A 27134-nucleotide genomic window follows, 5' to 3' on the forward strand; every position below is an offset into this window, starting at 1 on the left:
TTCGAGCTCTAGGGATCAGCAGGTCTTTATCATGGTCAACATGGACCTGACATTCTCGACTTTATGAAGTGTGGCTACCCCCAAGACGTAGGCAGCCAGAAATAGTATCTGGATGAGGAAAGATGTGATGAGGGGGTGATACATGGAAGAAACAGGTTTGTGCTCCTATGGCTAAGCATGACTATTAACGAATCTCTGAATGTATTGGAAATAAAGGGGAGGGGATGGGGAGATGCAGGGGGTACCCTGCTTGTGAACAAAATAAATGACCAGAGAGAGAAAAAGAGAGGTAAAAAGGGGAAAGAGCAGGATAGAAAATACATCCCAGCCTCAGCCACTGAATCCCCACAGCAGATGAGTCTAGATGCCAGGCTAAGGCCACTGGGCAGGAATATAGAGCAGGGGACAGTAAGATGAGTCTCCTGTCTGTTTCCTTCCACTGACCCCGATGGTGACTACCCAGCCCTTTGTTGTTGCTGCTTTTTCCCCCAATGCAAACTTCCAACTATAAACAGCCAACTACAAGGGCAATAACTGTGGTGTCCTACTGGGAACTAACGCAGCCTCTCGTGCAGGCACTGGGTCCTAATACAGGACAGTGAATAAAGCTTCATTACAGAACAATGGAGTTAGCTGCCAGAACCTACAGATTTGAATAAACAACAAATAAGCAACATCTGCTCCAGCATATGTGTATGGTAAAAAAAAGTCACAAAATAAAAGAATTTGTAAATGCCAAAAGCAACACTAAACTGCCAGTGCTACTGTAGAGTGAATTTTTAATTGCACATGCAAAGAGGCAGGCTGTGGGTATTAGTCTCACATATGTCTTGTTGCTGCCAACCTGGGAGTATAGATGAATTTAATTAAATAAGGATTATCCCTTCTTCCCAGTACAATTACTTATTTATAACAATGATAAAATTGCCTAATAAAAAAATTGTAATATTTTAAAAACAAGGCTAGAAAACACCCTGCTTTCTGTATAAGTCGTTCAGGGCTGTTTGAGTTTGAGTGTGTCTTTTAAAATTAAGTCTATGCCTACTGCCAAGGAAGAAAAAAAAAAAAAAAACCCTTATCATAAAGCCTGCTGCAGTTAAACAGCCAGAGACTACATTATGGAGAAATATAAAGAAGATACAGAGCAGCATGGGAATTGACTTTCATGGGTGTGTGGAAAATTAAGCAATTGGGCTCAAATTGAGGCCAGGTGACTAAGCCAAGGGACAGGGCCACGGAGACGTGTTCTCCACCAGTGTCCTGGTCACTGGTGAGCAGTTCCCTTCATGTTGGCTATCCCTCTTCCATATGCACTGGTTCCCTGAAAATGAACAGCACAACCCAAACCAAACCAACAACAAAAGAGATGGGCACTCTCGTCCCTCTTCTCAGTGACGGCAGAGTCCCTTTTTACCTCTGCATTATCCACCTGCGTCAACATGGAGGCCAGTGGTAATAAACCAGGTAGGAAACTAGAGAAAGCAAAGTAGATCCAAGTGTAGGATGTTACTACGGAAATCAGTACATTCTGAGTCTTGAGATCTCAGTTTCTTTTATCTTTGAGCAATTTTGTTATATAATCAGTTTTCCGCACTAGGATTCAAGGCAAGTCAGAGCGCTTGACCAGGGGCATTCTCTCAAGGTCAATTCAGAGGGCAACCAGAACCAAAAGATAGTCAAGGGCTCTATGAGTGTGGCCATGGGCAGTTACACAATCATTCTACCTCAGTTTCCTTCTTGATGCAGTGGCAGTGGTAAAAATAGAATTCTCCTCCAAAGATTGATTCCATGAATTAATACATATAAAGTACCTGGAGCCTCAGTAAGTACTCAATAAACATTGCCAAGAGTTTACAAGGATGCTTTATAAGGCATCCAAATCTGTATCTGTCTCTTCCTGGATGTTAACAGCTTTCTATTTATCTATTGTTTTTTTTGTCCTGACACTTATCACAATTATAATTCAATATTAATTGATTTCTTCTGATACTTACAAATTCTATGAGAGTAAGGTCTGTTTTCCTTCCATTTGTATCCTCAGCATTCTTTCAATCTCGATTCAGGGGTCAACCAGAATTAAAGACAGTCAAGGTGTTGCAGGTGGTTAGGCATGAGCAGGGCAGGTGAAGGCTCTCCCCCAACCCACTGGAAATGTTGGGTGATGGTTAGGCAACTATTGCATTGCCTCTCTAAAAACGATAATTTGGCAGCACCAAGGAGAGGCCATTTCCTGATGGTCCACACCTGTTAACATCAAAATGTTGATTGAATTCAGGCCCCAGGAAGAAGCAACTTCCGGGGCAAGAATGTTGAGAGATAAAAATGGTGACTTACGATCTTCCGGGTACACGCCACCGGAAAAGGGAAGAAAGCCTCAGATGGGCAGGTGTATAACTCCCTGAACAGACCACAGGCGTTCACATCTCAAGGACAAGGAGGGCTCTGCGCATGCGGGCAGCTCACCCCAAGGGAAGAATCACGGGAAAGAGGCGGGTTTATAGGGTCCTAGGATCCCTTCTTTTTCACCTTAAAGTGCCCGTTTGGGTCTCTTCCAAGCACACCTTCCTTTCTTTCCTCTTCCAAGGCCTTTTTACTTGTTAAATAAACTTCCATTCCTGCTCTGGCGCTTGCCTTGGTCTCTTTTTCTGCTTTATGTCCCTGAGTAGAATTCTTTCTTCGGAGTAGGCAAAGACTGAAGCCGCTACGGACCGGTAAGGGTAGGCCTGATAACTCGGAATAACTCGGATCTTTGCCACCGGTAACAAAGGGCTCTGAGTGTGTGGCACCCAGAGCAGCCCCCAGTGCAGATTCTCGTGCACATACATGCTCATTACATATTTGTTGAACGAATTAATTTAGTATGAAAGAAGGACTAGATATGAAATGAAAAGATTCTGGTTTGAGATTTGGTCCTTCCCGGTGCCAAATTTAGGCAAGTGACTTAATCTGTTGAATTCTAAACTCTAAAAGAGAAACAATAGTGTGATGATTATGCTAAGCCATGAAACTGAAACTACTGACACTGAAAATCTTTGTGTCAATGTAATGTGTTACTATATGAAGAGTGCACTGCTCCATAGTAATTGTAATTGATCTGATATATAAAATTAAGCAACAGATGCCATGTATAGTAAGGTAAACCAACTTTCTGAGAGATGTCTATGGAATGTGTGCAAAACTGAAAAAAATCTGCATTCCTCAGGATTGAGTGTAATATGCAAAAATAAAGCACCAATTCCTAGATTTGAAAGGAATATATAACTGGCCAATATTCGGAATTTACCAATATGGAGGTCTATGCCAATAAAATAATTAAAAATACCATGTAGTATATTTTAAGGACAACCATTAGTACTGCACGTACCGCACTGTTGCAAGGTTGAATTGCCATTGATGAGTTAGAATGGGAACTCTTCTGGCTATAACAAAAAAAGTTGACATAGGAGGCAGGTTATTCATGTAGGGCTTCTTTACGAGGTTGGCATTGTGCTAGACCTGGGGGTGCTGTTAAGTAAGTGTCCTACCATCAAGCGGAGCACAAATGAGCATAAGAGAGATAAATATAAGCAAATAGTTATAGTTTCTCCAAATGGGACCTGTAAAGGTATAATTTACCAAGGATAGCAGCAGCCAAAAGGAAGAGGTCATAGGTAGAGAAAATAAAGGAGGAAGAGAGGCAGGCATTGAGTAATGTGTCTACTTGGAAAAAAAAAGAGAGTGGTATTTTTGGTGTTTTAATTAGCACTTCAGACCCTTTGAAATAACACAGAAAGATGAGAGAGAAAAAAAGACAGAGAGAGAAAACATAATCTAGTCTAGTGGTAACTGATGAGAAAGAAGACCAAACAAGAGACAGGATACACTCATTGAAAGTTACCTTCTGCAAATCTGCCTGGGAGCAAAAATCCTATTAGCAAAACCTTAATGATTTTCTGTTACTAAATCTGCAAATATATTCAATTTGTAAACATTAGCATTTAGGGTCATTTTGTGGAATGATTTTTTATTTTCTTGTGGACAAATTGTATGCTAAAGATGAGCAAAATTAGAAAAAAACAGATGCAATCCTATTATCTAGAGACTGCCGTTGTCAACAGTGTGAATCATGGATGGATCTAACTATTGATCTATCAATTATCCATCTACGTATCTATCTTTTTTTATGGGAAGGGTGAGGGTTAGAAACTTGTTAAGAAAATTTAAATCTGCACAATATAAAACATAAAAGAAAGAAAAAATATTACTTGAAACCCATCACCATCAGATGGTCACCAAACTATTAACTGTAGTTTATCTCATATGTAATTTTTATGTATTATACAGATGATATGTGTAATTTATCATAAGAAAATTAGGAGATTTTTTCTGTAGGAGCATACATTTTACTTTATGACTTGATTTTGTTGCTTAACTATAGGCCTTTAAACCACTATGTCATGAAATACGGGTTGTGTTCTCATTTTTAATAACCGCGTGATAGTCTACTTTATATGTCATTATTTATTTACACAATCCCCTTTATTGGATGTTTAGGACAGTTCTAATTTTTTTTTTTTCTAAGATGGAGTCTCGCTCTGTTGCCCAAGCTGGAGTGCAGTGGTGAGATCTCAGTTCATTGCAACCTCTGCCTCCCGGTTTCAAGGGATTCTCCTGCCTAAGCCTCCTGAGTAGCTGGGACTACAGGCACCCGCCAGCCACCATGCCCAGCAAATTTTTGTATTTTTAGTAGAGACAGGGTTTCACCAGGATGGTCTCAATTTCCTGACCTCGTGATCCACCTGCCTGGGCCTCCCAAAGTGCTGAGATTACAAGCATGAGCCACCACACTCGACCAGGCAGTTTTAATTTTTCACACTTCTCTTCTAATTGCCTTATTGAGTTGTTTTTTTGCTTTTACCTTTAGTTCAATGATAAATAAAAGTAATGTGGGCAGGTTGTATTTCTGGTTTAACGGGATTTCTTCTGAGATTTTATTGTTAGGATTGAAATTGCTATCAAAATTTGATAGATGCCCCTTACTAGGTTAAGATATCTTTCTTTTATTCTTACTTGCAAAGAGATTTTATTTGTTCATTTTGTTTTTTAATTATGAATCAATTACATTTTGTTATATTTATTTTCTGTATCTTTTAATATTATTTGTTTTCTTTTTAGAACTGTTAATGTAATATGCTTTATTGAATAATTTTACTGATGTTGATCCATTTTCAAATTTATGAATAAAACATGGTTCTTGTTAGATGTTAATTTGTAAGAAATCTTTATGTACTTCTACTGTATTTTGTAATTAATTGATAAATTTTTAAGTTTTTTAATATATGTTTTCAATTTTAGATAGCAAAAACTAATCAGCTTAACTGCTATTTTATGCTAAGCTTTAAAAACATTCTCTATTCCAAAATTATATTCATCTACATTTACTTCTGTTTCTTCTATATTTTGAGGGTGTTTTTACATTTAATAATTTATCTGAAATGTCACCTGTCTTCAGTTTCTTTTGGTAAAGGGTGATATGGAAATATTTTTGGCACACATCTTTTTCAAAATTTATCAAGTTGATGATGTCAAGTATTTCCTTTACCTTATGACTATATATTTGACAAATTATATTAGTTTTTTAATTGTTAAAACATTTTTGATATAGTAAAAACTATTTGTTCAAGTATTAGTATTTTTAAATATTTTACTGCACTTAAATCACCATTAGTTTATTTAAAAATTTTTGCATCTATTTTCATAAGTGACGTTTTCTGAGACATTTTAGTCAGAATTTCCTATCAGGTTTCTCTAAAATCTAAAATATGCTTGCATTATCTGAAAGACTTACATAAACAAGAAATTACCTCTTTCTTGAAAAATTGAAAGAACCAGTCATATAGCAATTTTTTTTCTCATTGCTGTTCTCAGAAGTAATTTCTGATAAACTTAGTTTATGTTCATTTGTTTTTCTCCCATGGTATTAGCTTATTTATTTTTTCTATTATGATATTTTATTAATTTTCGTTATATATGTGATATGATTAAATATTGGTCATATAGTACCAATATAAAATTTGATAACACAAATTTTATATATCTATAAATGACATATGCAAAATATATTTATCTACCTAAATTTCCTTAAATAGCATCAATAGTAATTATCTCTGATTTTAATTACATTAGTTGTACTGGTATTCCTTTATAATTTAAAAATGGGTTTGCATATTGTGTCATTTCATTTCTATATCAGTTACTATATTTCTTTTCTTTAATTTTATTTTGGTGTTCTAATTTTGTTTGTATGCATTTTCAGCTTTTTGAAAGCTTTGTGTTTTTTTCCTATAAAAATTTAGTGCTTGGATTTTACTTACCAAATCACTTGTTTCTCCTTTCCACATTATCAATTTCTATTTATCTTTATTAATGTCTAACTTCTAATTACATTTATTTTATTGATTTAATGACGACTTATTGAGGCAAATACCTAATTTATTTTAGTTTTTTCTTCTTTGATAAAAATAATTAATGCTATGAATTTGCCTCAAATTACTGCTTGTGGTAGAACTCTGTGTTTTTATATAAAGTGTCTTTATTATTATTCAGGTTATCTGAATTCATAATTGAAACTTACACTTTTCTATACTCTTGTATAGAATGGAAGACCCAGACCCCAAGTACTGGGTTTGCCATTTTGTTTGTTTGTTTGGGGTTGGAAAGTGTTACTTTTACATTTATTATTAGAATTCAAATGTTACCGCACTGCATTTATAGCTATAGAAACATGGCTTATACAGTGTGTGTGTGTGTGTGTGTGTGTGTAGACCAGGCACAGTGGCTCACGTCTGTAATCCTAGCATTTTGGGGGGGGGTGGATGGATCATCTCAGGTCAGGAATTCAAAACCAGCCTGGTCAACATGGTAAAACCCCATCCCTACTAAAGATACAAAAATTAGCAGGGAATGGTGGTGTGTGCCTGTAATCCCAGCTACTCAGGAGGCTGAGGCAGGAGAATTGCTTAAACCTGGGAGGCAGAGGTTGCAGTGAACCGAGATTGTGCCATTGCCCTCCAGCCTGGCTGACAGAGCAAGAGTCCATAAAACAAAATAAAAAATTAAAAACCCCGCAAAATTATAAAATAATCTTTGCATTTACATATTGTTAGATATTTTCATAAATATTCCAAGGACACTGGCAAATGGTACTCATTTTAATATTTTTCTATTGAGTACATGTTATCAATTATAATATTAATCTTTTTATCCTCTTGTATTATTTTATGCTTGATCTGTAAAAGACTGAGAGGAATATTAAAAGCTCCCCGACACCCCGCATTTTTTTTTTTTGACACAAAGTCTTGCTCTGTCACCCAGGCTGGAGTGCAGTTGTGTGATCCCAACTCACTGCAACCTCCGCCTCCTGAGTTGGAATGATTCTCCTACCTCAGCCTCCTGAGTAGCTGGGACCACAGGTGTGTGCCATCACACCCATCTACTTTTTGTATTTTTAGTAGAGATGAGGTTTCACCATGTTGGCCAGGCCGATCTTGAAGTCCTGACCTCAGGTGATCCACTGGCCTCAGCCACCCAAACTGGTAGGATTACAGGCATGAGCCACTACGCCCAGCCAAAAGCTCCCATTTTTATTGTCTCTACTTCCTATGGAATTGCCAGAATTATTTCTTATGTAGTATTTTAAAAATAACATATACACATGGTAACAAAAGAAAACCATTAGGGAAATGCAAATCAAAACTACAATGAGATACCTGTCACACCAGTTAGAATGGTGATCATTAAAAAAATCTGGAGACAAGAGATGCTAGAGAGGATGTGGAGAAATAGGAACATTTTTACATTGCTGGTGGGAGTGTAAATTAGTTCAACCATTGTGGAAGACAGTGTGGCTATTTCTCAAGGACCTAGAAATAGAAATCCCATTTGACCCAGCAATCCCATTACTGGGTATATATCCAAAGGATTATAAATCATTCTGTTATAAAGACACATGTACACTATGTTCATTGCAGCACTGTTTCCAACAGCAAAGACTTGGAACCAACCTAAATGCCTATCAATGATAGACTGGACAGGGAAAATGTGGCACATATACACCATGGAATACTATGCAGCCATAAAAAACAAGGAGTTCATGTCCTTTGTAGGGACATGGATGAACCTGGAAACCATCATTCTCAGCAAACTGACACAAGAACAGAAAATCAAACACTGCATGTTCTCACCCATAGGCAGGTGTCGAACAATGAGAACACGTGGACACAGGGAGGGGAGCATCACAAACTGAGGTCTGTAGGTGGGGACTAGTGGAGGGACAGTGGGAGGTAGGGAGTTGGGGAGGGATAATATGGGGAGTAATGCCAGATATAGGTGATGGGGCTGGAGGCAGAAAGCCACATTGCCATGTATGTACCTATGCAACAATCCTGCATGTTCTTCCCATGTACCCCAAAACTTAAAGTGCAATAAAATACAAATAAATAAATAAATAAATATACACACACACAGACACACACACACACACACACACGAAAATTAAAAGATGCCAATTAATTTAAAATATATCAGTTTTCCTTTTATTAAGCTACTACCATTAACAATTCCTTATACATTTCTCCAGAAGCAATCTGCATGCCTTTCCCCCAGTATAAATATTAAACACTCATCTGTCACTTAACATCTAACAACTGGGACACATTCTGAGAAATGCACACTTAGGTGATTTTCTCATTGTTTGAACATCATAGAGTAGACTTACACAAATTCAGAAAGCATAGCCTACTGCATACCTAGGCTAGACAGTATGGCCTATTCCTCCCAGGCTGCAAACCTATACAGCATGCTACTGTACTGAATACTATAGGCAACTATAACACAATGTTAAGTATTTGTGTATCTCAACATAGAAAAGGTACAGTTAAAATATGGTGTCATAATTTTATAGGACCACTGCTATATACATGGTCTGTCATTGACCAAAGCATTGTTATTTGGTGTGTAACCATGAATATGCTGTTTTTAATACAAAGGAGTGTATAGATAGACTCTTTGCATGTAACTTTTTTTTCTCCTTTAACAACTCTATGTCTCAAAGACCTTTCCATATGAACACATTTAAATCTTCCTCATTTTTAAAAATAATGACTGAATTGTTTTGATGTAAGGATATACTATGATTTTTAAAGTAGATTATTATTGTGGGCATTTAGGCTGTCTCTAGTTGTTGGTTATGAAATTATTACAGTAAAATCTTTATGTGTACACTTGAGTCTATTGGCAGGTCAAGTTACAGAACTGGAATAAATACATTAAAAGTTGCATCCATTTAAAATTATGAGAGATTGCCAGGTTACACTTTAAAGTAATTATGAAAATTTAAATTTCAACCAACAGTGGGTGAGTGTCAGTTTCACATTTTACTGTTACTTTGTATTATTTAACTTTAAATTATTAGCTAATGAAATATGTGAAAAGGTAAAGTCAATCTTATTTTACCATTTTTGTGGAGTTTTTATATTTCTTCTTTGAACTGCCTACGTATTTCCATTCCCCATATCTAATAAGATCTTGTTTTTCTCATTTATTTGTAGGGGCTTATTTACAAATTGATGAAGTCAGCCTTTATATTTTAGATGTTAACTACTTGGTATGTAATAATGCATAACTGTTTTGTCTTTGTGATTTTTGCATACAGAGTCTCAATCTGTCTCCCAGGCTGGTGTGCAGTGGTATGATCTCAGCTCACTGCAACTTCCACCTCCCAGATTCAAGCAATTCTTCTGCCTCAGCCTCCTGAGTAGCTAGGATTACAGGCATGTGCCACTATGCCCAGCTAGTTTTTGCATTTTTAGTAGAGACAGAGTTTCACCATGTTGGCCAGGCTGGTCTCAAACTCCTGACCTCAAGCGATCCACCCGCCTTGGCCTCCCAAAGTGCCAGGATTACAGGTGTGAGACACCGTGCTCAGTGAAATTGTTAATTCTTAAATGAAATTTTGATAAATTTTTGAAAACCTTTTTTATTTTTAATATTTTCTTTCATTTTAAAGTACACATTATTAGATTTTAATATTATAATCCCTGATTAGTTTTTGTCTATATCTCACTTATTCTAGATTCAACCTTTCACAATTAACCTTCCCTGGCAAGTTTGTTGTAATAAAATAATTTAACCAAATCATTATTGTACCTTTTTGTTTTTTTACATCTCAATGTATTTGTAACATTTTATTTGTTTCAAAAGCCCTAACAATAATCAAACTTGAATTGTATGTTGTATTGGTTTTATTGCTAGAGTTCACCTTTTCCATATTTCATTAATATGGAGCAGGGTTCCCTAACGCCTGGTTTCAGTCCGTGGCCTGTTAGGCACTGGGCCACACAACAGGAGGTGGGCGGTGAGTGGGCAGGTGGGTGTTACCACCTGAGCTCTGCCTCCTGTCAGATCAGTGGTGGCACTAGATTCTCACAGGAGCACAAATTCTATTGTGAACTGCACATGCAAAGGATCTAGGTTGTGCACTCCTTACAATGATCTGAGGTGGAATAGTTAAGACAGTCAGCGTCCAACTGCAGCCACCTCTTACATTTATGTAGTATTTCTTGAATCCGTCTTTCTTGACATTTTGTTTATTATATTCATTTCTTTTTCTTTTCCCACTTAGTTCTCAAGTAGTTTCTCAGACATCTTCTAGTTTTCAGTCATTTTTATGCATGCACCAGTCTGTCTCTTACTAATTTTATTGTATTTTAAAAATTATGTTTTAATTTTAAAAAGTAGCTGGGCATAGTGGTGTGCACCTGTGGTCCCAGCTACTTGGGAGGCTGAGGCAGGAAGATCTCTTGACATTAGGAGTTCAAGATTGTAGTGATTTAGGATTGCACCACTGCACTTCAACCTGGGCTACCGAGTGAGATCCCCATCTCAAAAATCAAACAAACTCTATCTATCTATCTATCTATCTATCTATCATCTATCTATACACACACACATATATATATATGTATGTAAATTTTTATTAGCATTTTGCTATACCTCTCATTTTTTTAAAGGATGCTTTACATCCTTATTTTTTCATTCTACTTAAAGTTATATTGTACCACATCATGTAAAATGTAGAAGTCTTGTAGGTATATTTGTTCATTTACCAACTCCCTTATCCTTTATGCTATAAATTGTCAAGTATAACATCAACATGTGGTATAAAACACTACAATACACTGACCATCTTTGGTGTAGAGAACCTCCTTCAGCAATGTTTACATTACATTGGTGCTGGTAATGAGTTATTTTTGTTTGTTTACCTGAAATTTTATCTTTATTGTTGAAGGGTACTTTTGCTGCATGTAGAATTCTGGCTCCTAGTTACCATCTTCTGGTCTCCATTGTTTCTAATGAAAAGTCCCCTGTCATTCAAATCTTTATTCCCCTGTATTCAGTATGTCATTTTTATGTGCCTGCTTTAAACATTTCCTCTTATCTTTGATTTCTATCAGATTGATCCTAATATTATTTAGGTGTAGTATTCTTTGTAATTTCTTTGCAATTATCCTACTTAGAGTTTGCTGGCTTCTTGAATCTGTAAATGTAAATCTTTGAGCAAAATTAGAAAATTTTTTACCATTATTTCTTCAAATTTTTTTTCTCTCCACAGTTTTCTCTGTCCTTCCCTTCTCAGGCTGCAACTGCATGTATATCTGACCTTTAATATTGCCTCACAGGCTTCTGAAACTCAGATAGGTATTTTCTATAATTTTCAATTCTTTTTCCTGATCTTCAGGTTGTTGGATAACTTCTATAGATATATTAAAATTCACCAAATATTTCTTTCACTGTTTCCAATGTGATGTTAAATGAATATTGAATTTCAGAAATTATAGTTTTTATTTACAGAATTTACATTTTATTATTTGTTATAATTCTATTTTTCTTTTTAGATTTTCTATCTTTGCATTCACTGTAAGCATATTTTCCTCTATATCCTTCAGCATAATTATAATAATCGCTCTATCTACTGATTAGAATATCTGGGTTTTCTCATGGTTTGTCTTCATTAATTGCCATTTTTCTTGCATGTGAGTTATATTTTCTTATTTCTTCATGTGTCCAGTATATTTTTATTGTTCCTGAATATTGTGAATGGTGTGTTGTTTAAGGAGGCAGGGAACCTGGCTGGAATCAAACTGTAAATGAAAATCTCAGTTCACTCTTTTTAGTCTTAACAGATTCTTTAAGTCCTTTCCGTGTGTGTTTGGTTCAATAAGTAGCTAGAGATCTGAATGGATTTAAATCCTAGAATGTGGAGATTTTTCCTCCTTGGTTCTCTCCTTTCTATGATTTTCCTCCTTCTCTTTTCAGCTGTTATCATTGCCTCAAATTTTCTTTTCTAATTTTTTCAACTAGTAAGACTGCTACTTTCTTTTTTTCATTTTTATTTTCTTTTTTGGAGATGGAGTATCACTCTGTCACCCAGGCTGGAGTGCAGTGGCATGATCCTGGCTCACCACAACCTCTGTCTCCCAGGTTCAAGTAATTCTCCTACCTCATCCTCCCAGGTATGTGGGATTACAGGTACCCACCACCATATGTGGCTAATTTTTGTATTTTTAGTAGAGACAGGGTTTCACCATGTTGGCCAGGCTGGTCTCGAAATCCTGACCTCAAGTGATCCACCCACCTTGGCCTCCCAAAGTGTTGGGATTACAGGTGTGAGCCACCGCACCCAGCCAAGACTGCTACTTTCTATTAGAGTTTTAGGATGGTGTCAACTGGAACTTATCCTCAAGCTAAAAAACTTTTAAAAAACAGGACACTCACCCAGTGCCATTCCTTCCTTCTACATGCCCCCTTTTGGTCACTCTGCAGTACCTTTTATGTAAGAGTTTTAAAAATATTTTGTCCAGAGTTTATGATTATTCTCTGTGAGATGATTGGCACATTAGGATTTACTTAACATCAGAAATAGAATCAAGCATTGTATATTTTATCTGAAAGGAATCTACTCATTGAAGATGATTTTCTTATATAGATACAATGTCCTCATACAACTCACTGAGAATATTCATTCCTAAGGATTTACCATGCTTCTTTGCAATCATTCTTTTTTTAGTGAACATTTATTCAGAATAACTTCTGATTTTTGAACTGCTACATCTTATAATTTTGCTTGGTTTGATGATTTTGTAAGGTGACAGGGAGGCATATCTTGTCCAATTTGATAGCTAAGTGAGATTCTCTTGGAAATTATTACCTTATCATGTTAGTATAGTTCTGCAGTAGATTCATCTTTTTAATCCCTAGGTGGGCTTTTTACCTAGAATTGTCTGCAACTTTGCCCACAATATATAACACACAAAGTCCTCAAGTCTTATAGAATATGAATGATAGACCTCTTCCCCTCTTCTTCCTTTTAAATAGCACTATTATATATTTCCTTTTTCCTTATATTCCCTTGTCATTTAAGTGATATTTTATTTTTGGGGGGCTCAGGGAGGGTAGTACATTTGTGGCCTTGGCTCCCAATTTTCTATATGAAGTCTATTTGTTCAAATTCAATTAGGAAATGCTTAAACATATTTTTTCTGCTAGCATGTGGAGTATTGCACATGAGAAGAGGCAATACAGTCTTAATATTGGTTTTTAACAACATTTTAAAGGTATTTGAAGAGTTCATCATGGACCTTCATCTGTGTGTGTAAAACAACAATTTACTGTCTCTCCTGATTCTGTGGGCTGGTTAGTTCAGTGTGATTTTTGCTTGGATTCTCTCATGCAGTTGCATCAGATGGCACCTGGGCTAGAGTCATCTGAAAGTTTGACTGGGCTGGACATCAAAGATGGCTTATTCACATGGAGCTCATGCAGCACTGTCCACCAGAGAGTCTACATGTGGCATCCTCATGTCACTTGGGCTTCGTACAACACAGGGGCTGGGTTCCCAGAGGGAATGTTCCAAGAGGAGATATCTCAAGAGCCAGGAAGCAGCTGAGTGAGTGGCACCAGAACTAGCACAACATCACTACTGCCATAATATTTTGGTTCTCACTCATAGGTGGGTGTTGAACAATGAGAACACATGCACATAGGGAGGGGAGCATCACACACTGGGATCTGTAGGAGGGGGCAAGGGCAGGGACAGCGGAGGAGTGGGCAGGTTGAGGAGAGATAACATGGGGAGAAATGCCAGATGTAGGTGATGGGGGGTATGGAGGCAGCAGACCACATTGCCATGTGTGTACCTATGCAACAATCCTGACTGATCTGCACGTGTACCCCAGAACCTAAAGTACAGTAAAAAAAAATAGTCTATGTGCTTTCATCTTTAAAATAAAGTAATTGTTTTGTACTTTGAGGAAAAAAAATGCATGTATACATATTTCAAAGTGATTACACATACACACATACAATTATCATATATGTATGGTAATTTACTTTTCCCATTAATTGAACTAGTTTTACTTATTTATTCTCAGTCTTATGTTTGTTTAGGTTAACAACACTATTTTTGAAAGTGACAAAATCACATTTGCTATACTATAATTCAGATTTTATCCATTAGGCTCACCTTTACCTACCTTACTTTGCTCTCTCAATTTGAGATTAAATGTAGATTAGTAATTTTTGTCTAACTTCCCAAATAATTTTTTGGAATGACTGGGGCAACTTACATGGTATTAATTGACCTCTTAAAAGAATGTCAAGAAAGGTAGTTCCTATTGGCAAGGGGACCTCCAGCTTCATTGAGAATAATTCAATTAGATGGAAAACAGATGCTTATTTTCATCTTATAAGCCTCAATGCAGGTTATGTGGTAATTACTTCGAAGTGCAGGATAACAATTTATGTAATCAGCAGGACCCTATAATTACTAATGCATAATTTCTAAACAGCATTTAGCAAAATGAGGCCTATACATAGACTTTGTAATGAAAAAGATGTGTTTGACACAGCACTAAATTAAATTAAAAATTTGCATATTTTCTTCCAGGAAATGCGCAAGCTTCATCTGCTGTATTTTGGTGGACTAATTCTGCCGAATTCTAACTCCTTATAAGACCATGGAAATACTGAATCATGATGACAACTGAATGGGGGAATAAAAACCAGGAATAGAAAAGGGTTTCCTTCTCTGTTGTTCAGGATGATAAAGCATCATTCCAAGAGAAGACTTGCAAAGCTATATCGAGGGAACCTCTCTGTCCACTGAGAGTTTAACATTAAGATTATACAAAATTTAGAATGTAAGGGCCAGCAGAGAACTTAAAATTATCTGCACTTATTTCTTTATTTCAGTTGGAAAAACTGAGACCCAGTTAAATGAAAACGTTTGTACACTACGAAGCAGTTGGTAGAAGGAGTAAAAAAGTACACCCCTCCCTGCAGTAAGGCTCAGTCTCATGAAATTCATTCCACTATGGAAGTCAGATCATATAGAATTTGTGTCAGACAAGCCACACGTACGATTAGCTCCAGGGATATTGAACATTTCTGTGGTCTTTTAAAATGTACATTTATATTTGCATTGCCAGTAGTTTTTTTGTTTTGTTTTGTTTTTTGAGATGGAGTTTTGCTCTTGTTGCCCAGGCTGGAGTGCAGTGGCATGATTTCAGCTCGCTGTGACCTCCGCCTCCTGGGCTCAAGCGATTCTTTTGTCTCAGCCTCCCAAATAGCTGGGATTACAGCTGGGATTACCCCACCGTGCCGGCTAATTTTTTTGTATTTTTAGTGGAGATGGGGTTTTACTGGGTTGGCCAGGCTGGTCTTGAATGCCTGACCTCAGGTGATCCACGCGTCTCAGCCTCCCAAAGTGCTGAGATTACAGCGTGTGGCCTGCCAGTAAATTTTTAATATCTCAGAAGATGCATGAATATAGAGTATCTTATAAAGATAATTTAAGCTCTGTACATATTAAGAAAGTTAAGTACCAGTTATTTACATTCTGAAAGACCACTGATGAGATCACACACCTTGATGAATTCTTACCTACAATTCCTGAAGTCATGTCAAGGGGATTACCAGTCTCTTCTTCAAAGCTCTGGACCTAAGATATCAAAATGCATCAATCTCGTTAGAAATTTCTTGTAATAAATTCACTTATTTTAATCAACATATAATGAGTGTCTACTGGCAATTGATAGGAGGAATATGTGAGTTCCTGAACTCAAATAACTTACAGTCTGCTGGGAGGATGTTGTGGGGACAAGGTATCCATGATAAAGATTCAAAGAATTAAAGAAGTTCAGGAAAGGGGAAGATAACATCTGGATGGAAGGATCAATGCTCCTTCCGGAAGATGTGCAGTTGAAATACATTTAAATAATAATGTTTCTATTCCAGATTTTTTTTTTTTGCTTCCAAAGAAATTTAAGTATACTTGGAGAAAGCGAGTTAATTGAGGCTTGATAAATTTACAGAAATTCAGAAAATTTAGTTGCTATATAGCGCTTACAAATTTTAGTTTCCTAATTGCTTCAGCAAAATTAATTTTTGAAATTTTAAAATAAAGTAATAAATACTACTGTATTATAAAGCTATCATTAAACAAAATAATGCATATTGCTTTTAAAACAGCAATATAGCCTATTATAGAAACGTGATACTTAGAAAAAGAAGGTTAAAAAAAAAACAGGGCTAAGCTTCATGGTTCATGCCTGTAATCTCAACACTTTGGAAGGCCAAGGTGGGAGGATCACTTGAAGCCAGATGTTTAAAACCTAGTGAGACCCCAACATAGTGAGACCCCATCTCTACAAAAAATAAGAAGACAAGGAAACAGTTACTGTTACTCCAAAAACATTTTGAAGTATTTCTTTGCAAGTTTTCTTTTTTATACATTTATTCTGGATATTATCATGTAGTCAAAACTTTTTCACTTAAAAATCTGAAGGGGGTACTTTTATCCCACATCATAAGATTTCTTTGAAAACATCATCTTTAATGACAGACAATAGGCTGTTCCCAGGAAGTACATTAGTTTACTTAACAATTCTCCCACTGTTGGAAGGTTTTCTAAATTTTGCAATTAGAAATAATGCTGAGGTGCATATCCTTGCTCATAATTCTATTTATACGTGTCATATTATTTACTTGGACTTGATATTTGAATACTGAAAGCTGAATTAAAGGACATAAACATTTTAAATTTCGTGGTACATATGGCCATAAATGATCTCTAGGAATAGACCAGGGATCATGAGGATATAGCTCAACTGCAATAAGAATAAATATTTCATCTCTCTTTTTAATCCTTCATCTGTTTTTTTTTCAAATAAGTTATGTTACACTAGTAACCTATTAGACCTACTTCTTAGTATTATTTTCACTGATGTTGGTAATGCAAATCAGTGCACATCATGTGCATTTTCAAGTGTAATAAAATGTTTTTACAATGACCATTATCATGGAGAAAAATCCACTTATGGCAATGTGAAGCATGTGTTTGTCTTTTGAAAAAAAAGAAAAAAGCTCCATTAATTTAAAATGAAAGCCAAGTGTATTCCTGGGCTATTCTGCCTGAGCCAAACTTATAAATTAATACAAAATAAAATAAAGAAATAGTTATAACTTTTGAAATATTCCCCACTTAAGGTATTGACTGACATTGCTTAATAATATGGTTAATATTCTCACATGTGACTCTACAGAACAGGATACTTATATGCAAACAGGAGGGAAAGCTGAAAATTATTTATTATGGATATGAAGAAGTATCCTACCTTGAATTTACAATTGCATCAATTTTACAAGTATCAAATTCACTTAAGGTATTTGGGAATTTAAAAAGAGCGGGGCTGACTCAATTTTACTAAGTAAAATTAAACATAAACTATGTTGATTTTTACATTAGAAATCTATGCACAATTTTGTTGAAATTACACTTTTGAGAAATGAGACAAATATTGCCAAATTCAGCTTTTAGTAGGACTTTAGGGAAAGCATCATTGGTTGATCTGGAGACAAAATTTGGCCAATCATGCTTGAAATTCTGATAGCTAGATATTTAAGTACATTGGCTCTTGTTTTAAATGCCATGAAAATCTTCCAATTTCACACATATTTTTCATTTCTTATAATTGGATTTTAAAATTTAACATTGAAAAATAAATATTAAATCTGGCATTGGCTTCTGTTTAAGATGCAATCTACCCAAGCTTCATTTACTCATCCACTGTTATTGAGTGAAACAAATATTTTTCCCCAGTGAGAATGTAATGTTTTATATGCAGTTTTTATTAAAATAAAATTCAAGTAGCATGTTTCTTTTCTATCATTTTTAGGACTAATCTCTGCCTTACATACACATACAGTCTCTCATATACACAAATCCTAGAAAATACACCACAAACAAAGCCGACTATGAAGTTTGACAGAATATTCTGTGTTTCTATGAAAGCCATCCTTAGATTAAATTAATACTGTCAAATTCTTTGACAAATATTTATTTTATTTGTCAAATATTTAACAAATATTTACTAAGTACCTACTATATGCCAAAGAAACGTGAATTTGTTTTATTTTGGTGTCTGAGTGTGTTTCTACTCTCTCCCCAGAAACATACTAATATGTAGTTTTTCTTGAATAATTGTAATTTAAAAATTCTTGAAAGTATACCAATCAAGAACTAACATTCCTTTCTTATTTATTTACATAAAATTTGATAAATTTGGTATTTGTCTATCCCTGTACTCTGACATTTAGACAGTATACTATGAATATTGTTTTCCTCTAAATCAGTCTAGTTTGAAGCAGAAGAATCTTGAAGGACAATAGAGTCTGATGAAGCTTAACAGTGGGTTAGAGTTTGGTGAAACTTTTTGTTTGGGTCCTAGCTAATAGCGGATTGACTTGACATTCTTTATAGTAATTTAACTATTGGTTTGGTAATTAATCTTTGCAAGGTTAAGTTTAAAAAAAAATTTTTTTTTAGTCCCTTCTCAATTTATCCTCAAGTCAGGGCATTTGACCAAAGTTATGTTTTTTAACTCCTTTTATAATTGTTATTTATTTTAATGCTACTATTAAAATTCAGTTTAACATTTTAAGGTCCTTTAATTTTTATACAAGGCATCTATGTACAGGAACATACATACACATAAATAGATATTAGGAACATTAATCTACATATTTTGAAGTAATTTTGATATCTTTGTGGGATACAGATATGCCAATAATCATATTCACCTGACTCAATCATATTATTTTAAAATTATTAAGCCTTACTTTCTACAAATTTCATTATCCTTTCAGCCGCCGGGCTGGCTAAGAATGCCTTTACTTGCTCCTGGAATACTGGAAAACATGTCTGTATAGTAATGTACAGGGTATCTCTAGGGCTGGCTCTGTGCCTACCATCTTATGGTTTTAGTGCCCATCCTTGCCACTTCTCAGTAGCTTCCTTTCCAAGGCAGATTCTGTTACCAGTTCTGTGCACATAGAGAGCTCAATGGAGAAGCAACTCCACTTTGGAATTTGCATGTAAATATCCTGCCCTACTTTTGGATAATTTAGATGAAAGAAGAGAAAAGCCTTGTTCTTCCTTTGTAATTACTTATTTGTAATTATATTACAAATAACAGAGTAACAACAAGTTAACTCTCAATCCTAGTTGCCATTATGAATAGACAAATAAGTGGACATTTATATGTATAAAAAAAAAAAACTCTGAGAAGTACAAGTGAGAATGTCATCTAAATGAAGGTAAAAACTAGTATAAATGAATGAAGGTGGAGATAAAGGAGCAAAAAATGTGCATGAAATGAAGGTCAAGCTACGTGAAAATCAGTACGTCCCAAAGCAAACAAATAAACAGCCTACTAACACCCTAAAATCAAAATCAAACCCAAGTCCCTACTGCTTTGTCTAAGGCGCTGTGTTAGGCATTGTGGGGGAAATATTTCCAACACACATCTTTGGTCCTAAAGGAACTGAGAGTCTTTTGAGGAAGATAGCATTGACACACACTCAATCTCTAACATAAAGAGCTCACACTGCTAAAGCCATGAGAACAGAGAAGTGGTCAAGGCAGGTTTCACTGAGGGGGAAGTAGTTGAACTGATTCTCAAAGAAGATAAAACACGAAAAGTTAGAGTAGATAAAAAGCATACCGAGGTACATAAAACAATTGACCAACACCAGAGTCAGAAATGACCCATGGACGCAACTGTGAGCAAGAAGAAGGACAGACATTAGAGAAAGCAAAGGCTGGTTTCCTACTAGTTTATTTCCAGCAAAAGCAACTAGGGTGACTTTAAATCACTGAACTGACTCAGAACACTAAGATGTAATGCCGAGGAATTAAAAGATGAAGTGGTGAAATCAGGGCTGGAAAACAAGGGTGTCATGATGTAGGTTATTTCCCTTAGGAAGCTGGGCACATTGGTGCAACACTGACCTCTTCCATTTCAAACGACTCTGGTCCTTTACCCGCAAGACGAGACAAGCTCTTGAGTCTGTTAGTTTGAAATAAGTTCTCCTTCTGAGTTCTTCCCTTGACTGACCCCTCAGACTCACAGGAAGAAGGAGGCTGCTTGGCCAATGTAGATGAGCAAGCCCACTGCTTGCCCAGAAGACCACGGGGAGGATGACGAGGTAACAAATCATCACAGGCTTGGAGAGACTGATGTTCTACTGACTGAGACAAATGATTTTTCTTGTGGTTGATTGAAGTTGCTGCTAGCTCTGCTCCACACTCCCATGGTTTTGTGAAGGGTATAAAAAATTCATCTTTCATCTTGAAGGACTCTGATGCCTGTGAGCTGCAGTCCCTCCTGATGTGCTGCTTTGAAGCTCTCCTCAAGAGTTTACCCATTCTTCTGCGATGCTCTTTGGCCACACTCACTGAGGTTCTTTGCACACTTTCTCCTCTAGTTTTCTCTTCAGCTGTGTTTTGCAGGATGCTGACATCATTCAGCAAAGAGGAGAAGGCATTGGTGACATGGTCCAGGATTTCCAGCTGTCGGAAACGGCCTGCACAACATAAGAAACACAAAAGTTTTAGGCTGAGTCTTTTTGCTGAAACTGTATTAATGTAGTAAAAACTGAAGGGTCAGTTAACATAAAATTTTCAAGATGGGAAGGACTTTAGGCTCTTGAAACTCGAGTTTTTCTCAGTACATGCCATTGCTATTATGAAGATGATCTCCCTATATAATGAGATTTTACTGTGTTATGGGGAAAGTGAACAGCTTTTATATTTAGTTGAACACACATAACTATACAGATTCATATATGCCTATAGTTCTTTTGTGTTAAGTATTAAAAACTGTAGGCATGGGTGAATCTGTATCTAACACGTATTAAAGAGTGAACCTAGTGCTACCAGTATGAGGCTACCTGAATATTTCACCATAGCTCTATGTCATGTAGATCCCGGCCATCACTTTTATTATCCCTATCCATAATCTCACCTGAGAGTGTGGAAGGATCATGGCATATAGAGTCAGAAGGCCTGGATCCAAATTCCAGGTCTAACATTCACTGGATGTTTGGGCTCAGAATAAAATTAATATATATACACTGCTAGACACATGCCGGGCACATAGTAAATGGCCAGTCTTTTCATCTCTCATGTATTTTCACATCTGTCATGAGCACTAAAGCAAAATTGTGAAGACATAATGCCATATAAGTATCAGTGGTTAAAATGGTGGTTATAAATGAGCAAGACTCAGGAAAGGAATATATTCTCTTCAGTCTTTCCAGAGAAGACAGCCATTAACGTAAAAACCCATTTGTTCTTCAAAACAAACCAGCTCTTCAAATTGTTAAGGCTTTCTGGATGATCCAGCCTCAATCATTTGGGCCATTTGCAAGTACAGTATTGACTTAATTAGCATGTGGGAGAGATCTAATGCAGCAAGGGCGAATGTGAGAACATACTGCCAGTTTGAAAAAAAATTGGTGGAAAATATTTTTGGTGTCTCAAGATAATAAAACCATTGTAATATACATGTAATGTTTTGTTTGTATTTCCCAGCCTTCTCTTAATCACAGTGATAGCATGTGGGGCTGCAAAACTCAGCGAAGGTCAAGGACCACGTAGATGGGCTAGGATGCTGTTCTCTGTTGTGTTTGCACCATCACAGCAATGTCCCTGACTCTCTTGAGCCAGTGCCTACCTCTTTCATTTACCTAAAAGAAGAGATATTAACTAATCATCTTTCTACTCCAAAAAAATGTGATCGATTTCTCAGAGGATTGTGATATTTTTCCAAGACCTATAGGAACTGTGGGGGTTCTAGATGTTTCAGAATAATTCTCATTACATTTACCCCTTCATTAAGCTGTAGTTGAAACTAAATCTCTTTTGTGATCCAGAGGGTACAATTGAATCATAATTCATCTTTTATGGTTGCCTTATATCCATCCATAGCAGGTTTTTATATTTAGAGTAAGACAAAACCTATCAATTTAATTGGTTAAGTCAATTCAGAGAACACAATAGTCCGAAGTGTAGGATAAGAGTTTTCTTTTATTTTTGCCTCTGGGTAGATTAAACAATAAACTAATTGATTCTCATCTCCCAAGTTTAAACATTTTGTATTGACTTTGAATGAGATACAATTTTCCATTCTATCTGTTGAACAGCCAACTAGCTTTATTATTGTTTGTTTTATATTTGACCTTCTCCGCTTCCTTGAATCAAGTGTGACGTTGTAGAAATATGAGTGCACCAGGGATCACAGAATAAGGGGCCAACTCCTAGTTTCTCTATAATCCATATGTCAATTTATTCGTGAAATGTTTACCTCATAGAAGCTCAAACACTACTCAAATATGGTAAGTGTTATTATTCTCCTGAAATGAATTGATCAAAGAGTTTGCACTTTTGTGCTGCCTGCAAGAGGAGATAACAAAGAACATCATCAACTGTGTCTAAAAAGTAAAGAAATACTACATTGCAAAACCTTCAGCTTTACATACTCTTTTTAAAATAACGTCATTGCTGAAGTTTTGAGACCCATTTTACCCACATGAAAACGGGAGAAATAGGAGCTAAAATGAGAACTCCAAGCGAAGTCCCTGTTCCAGACAATTGCTTGAGAAAAACACTTTGTCTCACATGACTTTCCTTTTAGTGAATTTGTTTATTTAAATTAACTTATTTCAGAATCAGAATTTTGTCATTTTCCCCCTCAGAATTCCTCAAACTCTGTAGTATAGAGAAGATCTTTCTCAATGCTTCTCCAAGAGGCCTTTTGTATTTAAATGGTTTTAAAATGCTGCACTGCATCCCTTCTAGGAGACTGAAAGTGCACCTTAGCATATTAAATCAATCCTGTAGTAAATAAACCCATTGAACTGCAAAGCATCTTCCCCCATATTATTTGAGCACAGTACAGATACCCACAAGAACATCCTTAGTAATGTCCTAGAGAAAACGATTACATCAGCTGAAGAAATATAGCAACATACCTGATTTCTTCTAAGGTTTAGACATAGTTACATCAGGAGACATGGCAGATTAGTAACTAACACTTATAGCTCAAGATGTAAACAATAGTATTCTAAATCTCATAGTTGAGGAAACTAGGGTTTCACCTAATGATTCATGATAATCCTTGTCAGATTCTGGTTACTCTGCCTCCTGGGTACGTGGCTATGGTACGTATTAGTGCTGCTCACCACTACTGCAAGCTTTCCTCCTTCTGGGCGATTGGTAGGGTTGTACATTCTCACTCACTTGGACCTAGGTGTGGCTATGTGACTTATTTTGGCCAATGAAGTGAGAACAAGGCATGCTGTGTGTAAGTTACAAGCAGAGGATTTAAGAGCTGAGTATCATTCTCCATTTCTCCCTTTCCCTGTCATTGCAACTAGTGAGGTTCCAGATTAGAGGCTAGATTCCTGAGTGAGGACAACATGGAGCAAATAGATACTCCTTTCTCCCAAACATACCAACTCCCAATGACATATAGGATGCCCAAGAAATCCATCTTTTGTGTGTTAAGTCACTGAAACAGAGGGTTTGCATGCTACTTCATACGATCTCCTTGCTGACACTGTGGCCCCCCTGCCCACTCATTGACAATGCTGAGATGCCAGTGCCACAGGGACCTTGCTTACCATACAATGTGGGGTTCTCAATGTCCATTCGCTGCTTTTGAGCTTCAAGAAAAACACGGATGTTGATCCCTCTGGCTGCTGAGCCACAACAAAGGAATCTGGCTGGGATTTGTGTGCAGATGTCTGGCTCATCAGCACCAAACCCCAGATCCAAGAGAATCTCCACTGGATCTTTCTCCCAAAATTCCAGCCATTCAGGAATGCTGTAGTAAAAATATGAATATCTTTATACAGAAACAGTTAACCCAATGCATTTTGTTCTGGTTACCTCACCCACCCAATCTCCCAGATATTGAGGGAAAAGAGGATCCTAAATAAACAAATGGTGCATTCACTAGCATTCCTATGCTCTTACTTAAAGGACTGACTGGCACCCCCACTCAGGGACCACTTGCCTGTATTTTGCATCCAATGGAATGAGTTTACTTAACTGGCTTCCCATTCCACAACAGGCACATGGTAAATTAGATAGGGCAGGAGACTGTGGGACAGACATCAGCCAGAGGCAGTGCACAGACAACCACAAAGAAGTGGTCACTGAAGGCAAGAAATGAAACAGAAAAAAACATCTAAACAGTAGCCTTGAAGAAGGATATTTTAAAAGAGCACCAGTCTGCGACATACTCAGCAACACAGATCAGGATATCATTAAATGCAAACTACAAGGACTGACATTTACAAATAATGATTGTTAAGTCCCTAGGTAGAATTAAAATGTGTTCTATACTATTTTTGTACTTGGCTAAGAAAAAAAAAATGTTGTTTCCAACTTGTTCTGGTCCACTTTGGCACTTTAAATGATAAACATCAATTAGCTGGAAATTAAATTGATCATTTTTATTAAAATTATATATATTTTTAATTTGATTTGTGTATATAAATATCTAAATCATTTATAATTTTATTATAATCATATACATATCACAATTCTATATTTGTTATGTTTATAAATATAAATAGTTATATTATGTATGCCAATTCGTCTCTGCACTTTACCTGGGATACTAAGCTAACCCAGGAGACTGTGGGAGTCTTTTATGAACTCTATGGGAATCAGATCTTTTGACAAGATTTTACAAGGTTTGCTTAGCTCTTTTGTTGAAGTTTTTGTTTGCTTTGTCTTTACATGCAATACTAATGAGCCTATTTGAGATAGTTTAATTTTACTATAATGACTTCATAATTAAATTGGATTAATTATAATTCATTTACTTAGCCATTTACACATTCAACAACAGGTACCTATCTCACTGGGGATGTCCACTTACCAGATACCACCAGTATCATGTTCACAGTTTATTTTTTTCTTTAATTATTTTGTGTCCTTTTTTAAAAACCTGATTTATTTATTTTTAATTGACAAATAATAGTTGTATGTATTTACAGAGTACAGTGTGATGTTTTGATCTATGTATACATTGTGGAAATACTCAATCAAGTCAATAAAAATACCCACTACCTCACTTGTGGTGAGAACATCAGAAATATATTCTTTTAGCGTTTTTGAAAAACACAATAAGTTATTATTAACCGTGGTCACCATGCAGTGCAATTAATTACTGAAACTTATAATGTGAAGTGGAGATGGCTAGATTTGGATAACTTAATCATGGAATTAGCAGGGGAATCAGGAATGCCAATCACTTGATTACACTGACACAGCCACCTGAATATAAAAGAGGTTGATGGAAGAAAAAAATTCTGGTAAGAAATCTAAAGTGTCCGTGAAAGATCTAATCTGTGATCGTATTCACTTCATTGTACAAATGTTTATCTTACCCATTTAGACATATATGTATTGAATATCTGTCATGTTCTAGGTTCTATGCCAGGTACCCATGGCACAAAAATGAACATAGTTCCTGCTTTCCAATACTTGACCAAGAATATAAGTATTGATTGGTCATTAAACATATTTTCATATCATTGTGAAAATATTACTAACTTTTTAAGTGATATTTAATGGTGGAAGAAATACACATGATATACTCACTTGGTTAAAAATATTATAATCGTACACATAATGCTCTCACTCCCCTTAGCTGTTATCCCTACCAATCCTGACCCTCTTTCATAAATCTATATGTATCCTTGTTCAGACATTTTCCTATGCAGTTACATACATATTTTATAGTTTTCACTTGTTTATTTATAGTAACATACTCTATGTACCTTCCTGCACCTTGCTTTTTTTTGCCTTAAAAAATGTGGCATATAGATCCTTCTAAGCCAGTATGTGTATCTCTACCTATTGTTCTTATCACTATATGGAATTCTGTACAATGAACTAGCCAATCATTTATTTGGCCATTTCCCCATTGACACACATTTAGTCAGTTTCCAATTTTACTAACTGTTTTATATTGTTCTTGCAAGTTGGGGTTTGAAAATCTTTTATTCATTCTCTCATCCATTCATTCGACATGCACCTATTTATAATTTCATGAAACCCATTGTTGCACAGAATGATTTCTCTGGATGAAAAGCACTTGGAAATTACATACCTTTGTGGTACACTTGCAGTGGAATAGCAAGAGTTGAAGCTGGTCCCTCTGGATAGGGTGGGAGTTTCTGAAAACTGATGCAAAGATCTACAGTTGGGAAAATACCAACAGTGAGATGTGTTGATTTAGATAGTCTCCCGGGAGGTCATTGTAAATCTTTTCCTTCCAGAGCAAACATTTGCATTTCCTCTTAGTTTCTAATAATCCCATAATGGACACACCTTCGCAGAAGAGAGCTTGCAGTGGAGGAGCTGCTCCTGTTTTCCAGAGCGTTGTATTACAGAAGGTGTGAGAATTTAAGTGTTAGGTGCCCGATAGTGCTCATTATGAAGGTGGCAGAGTGTCTCTCTTTTGACAGATGGCTTATCATTGGGGAACCTTTCAGGAGCACAGCTTTGCTAGGCGCCAACTTGTGGGAAGAAGTTAAAATTATATGCTGAAAGAAGTACCTCCGGCAGTCACTGAAGCAACTCTACCTTAATTCTCATACTAGTGAAGGATTCATATCTCATGGCTAATATTCTCTAAGTGCTAACTCCAGGGCTCCTGTAGCCAATCATATGCAACTCT

The 27134-nt window shown here is 36.2% G+C and overlaps 1 protein-coding gene across 6 annotated transcripts in view; it reads right to left on the reverse strand.

The window, feature by feature from the left end:
• Positions 1-27134, reverse strand: part of ITPRID1 (ITPR interacting domain containing 1) — a 112431-nt gene that overhangs the window by 44421 nt on the left and 40876 nt on the right. For all 6 annotated transcript variants that reach the window (XM_032286856.1, XM_032286855.1, XM_032286854.1 and 3 more), the window contains 4 exons: positions 26565-26651; positions 24061-24263; positions 20387-20961; positions 15979-16036 (listed from right to left, as the gene is read on the reverse strand). In XM_032286856.1, coding sequence (XP_032142747.1) covers positions 15979-16036; positions 20387-20961; positions 24061-24263; positions 26565-26651 — 923 coding nt within the window. The remainder of the gene's footprint in view (positions 1-15978; positions 16037-20386; positions 20962-24060; positions 24264-26564; positions 26652-27134) is intronic.

The sequence above is a fragment of the Sapajus apella genome, unplaced genomic scaffold, assembly GCF_009761245.1.
Source record: "Sapajus apella isolate SASKATOON/1434 unplaced genomic scaffold, GSC_monkey_1.0 scaffold19, whole genome shotgun sequence".
Classification (NCBI taxonomy): Eukaryota; Metazoa; Chordata; class Mammalia; order Primates; family Cebidae; genus Sapajus; species Sapajus apella.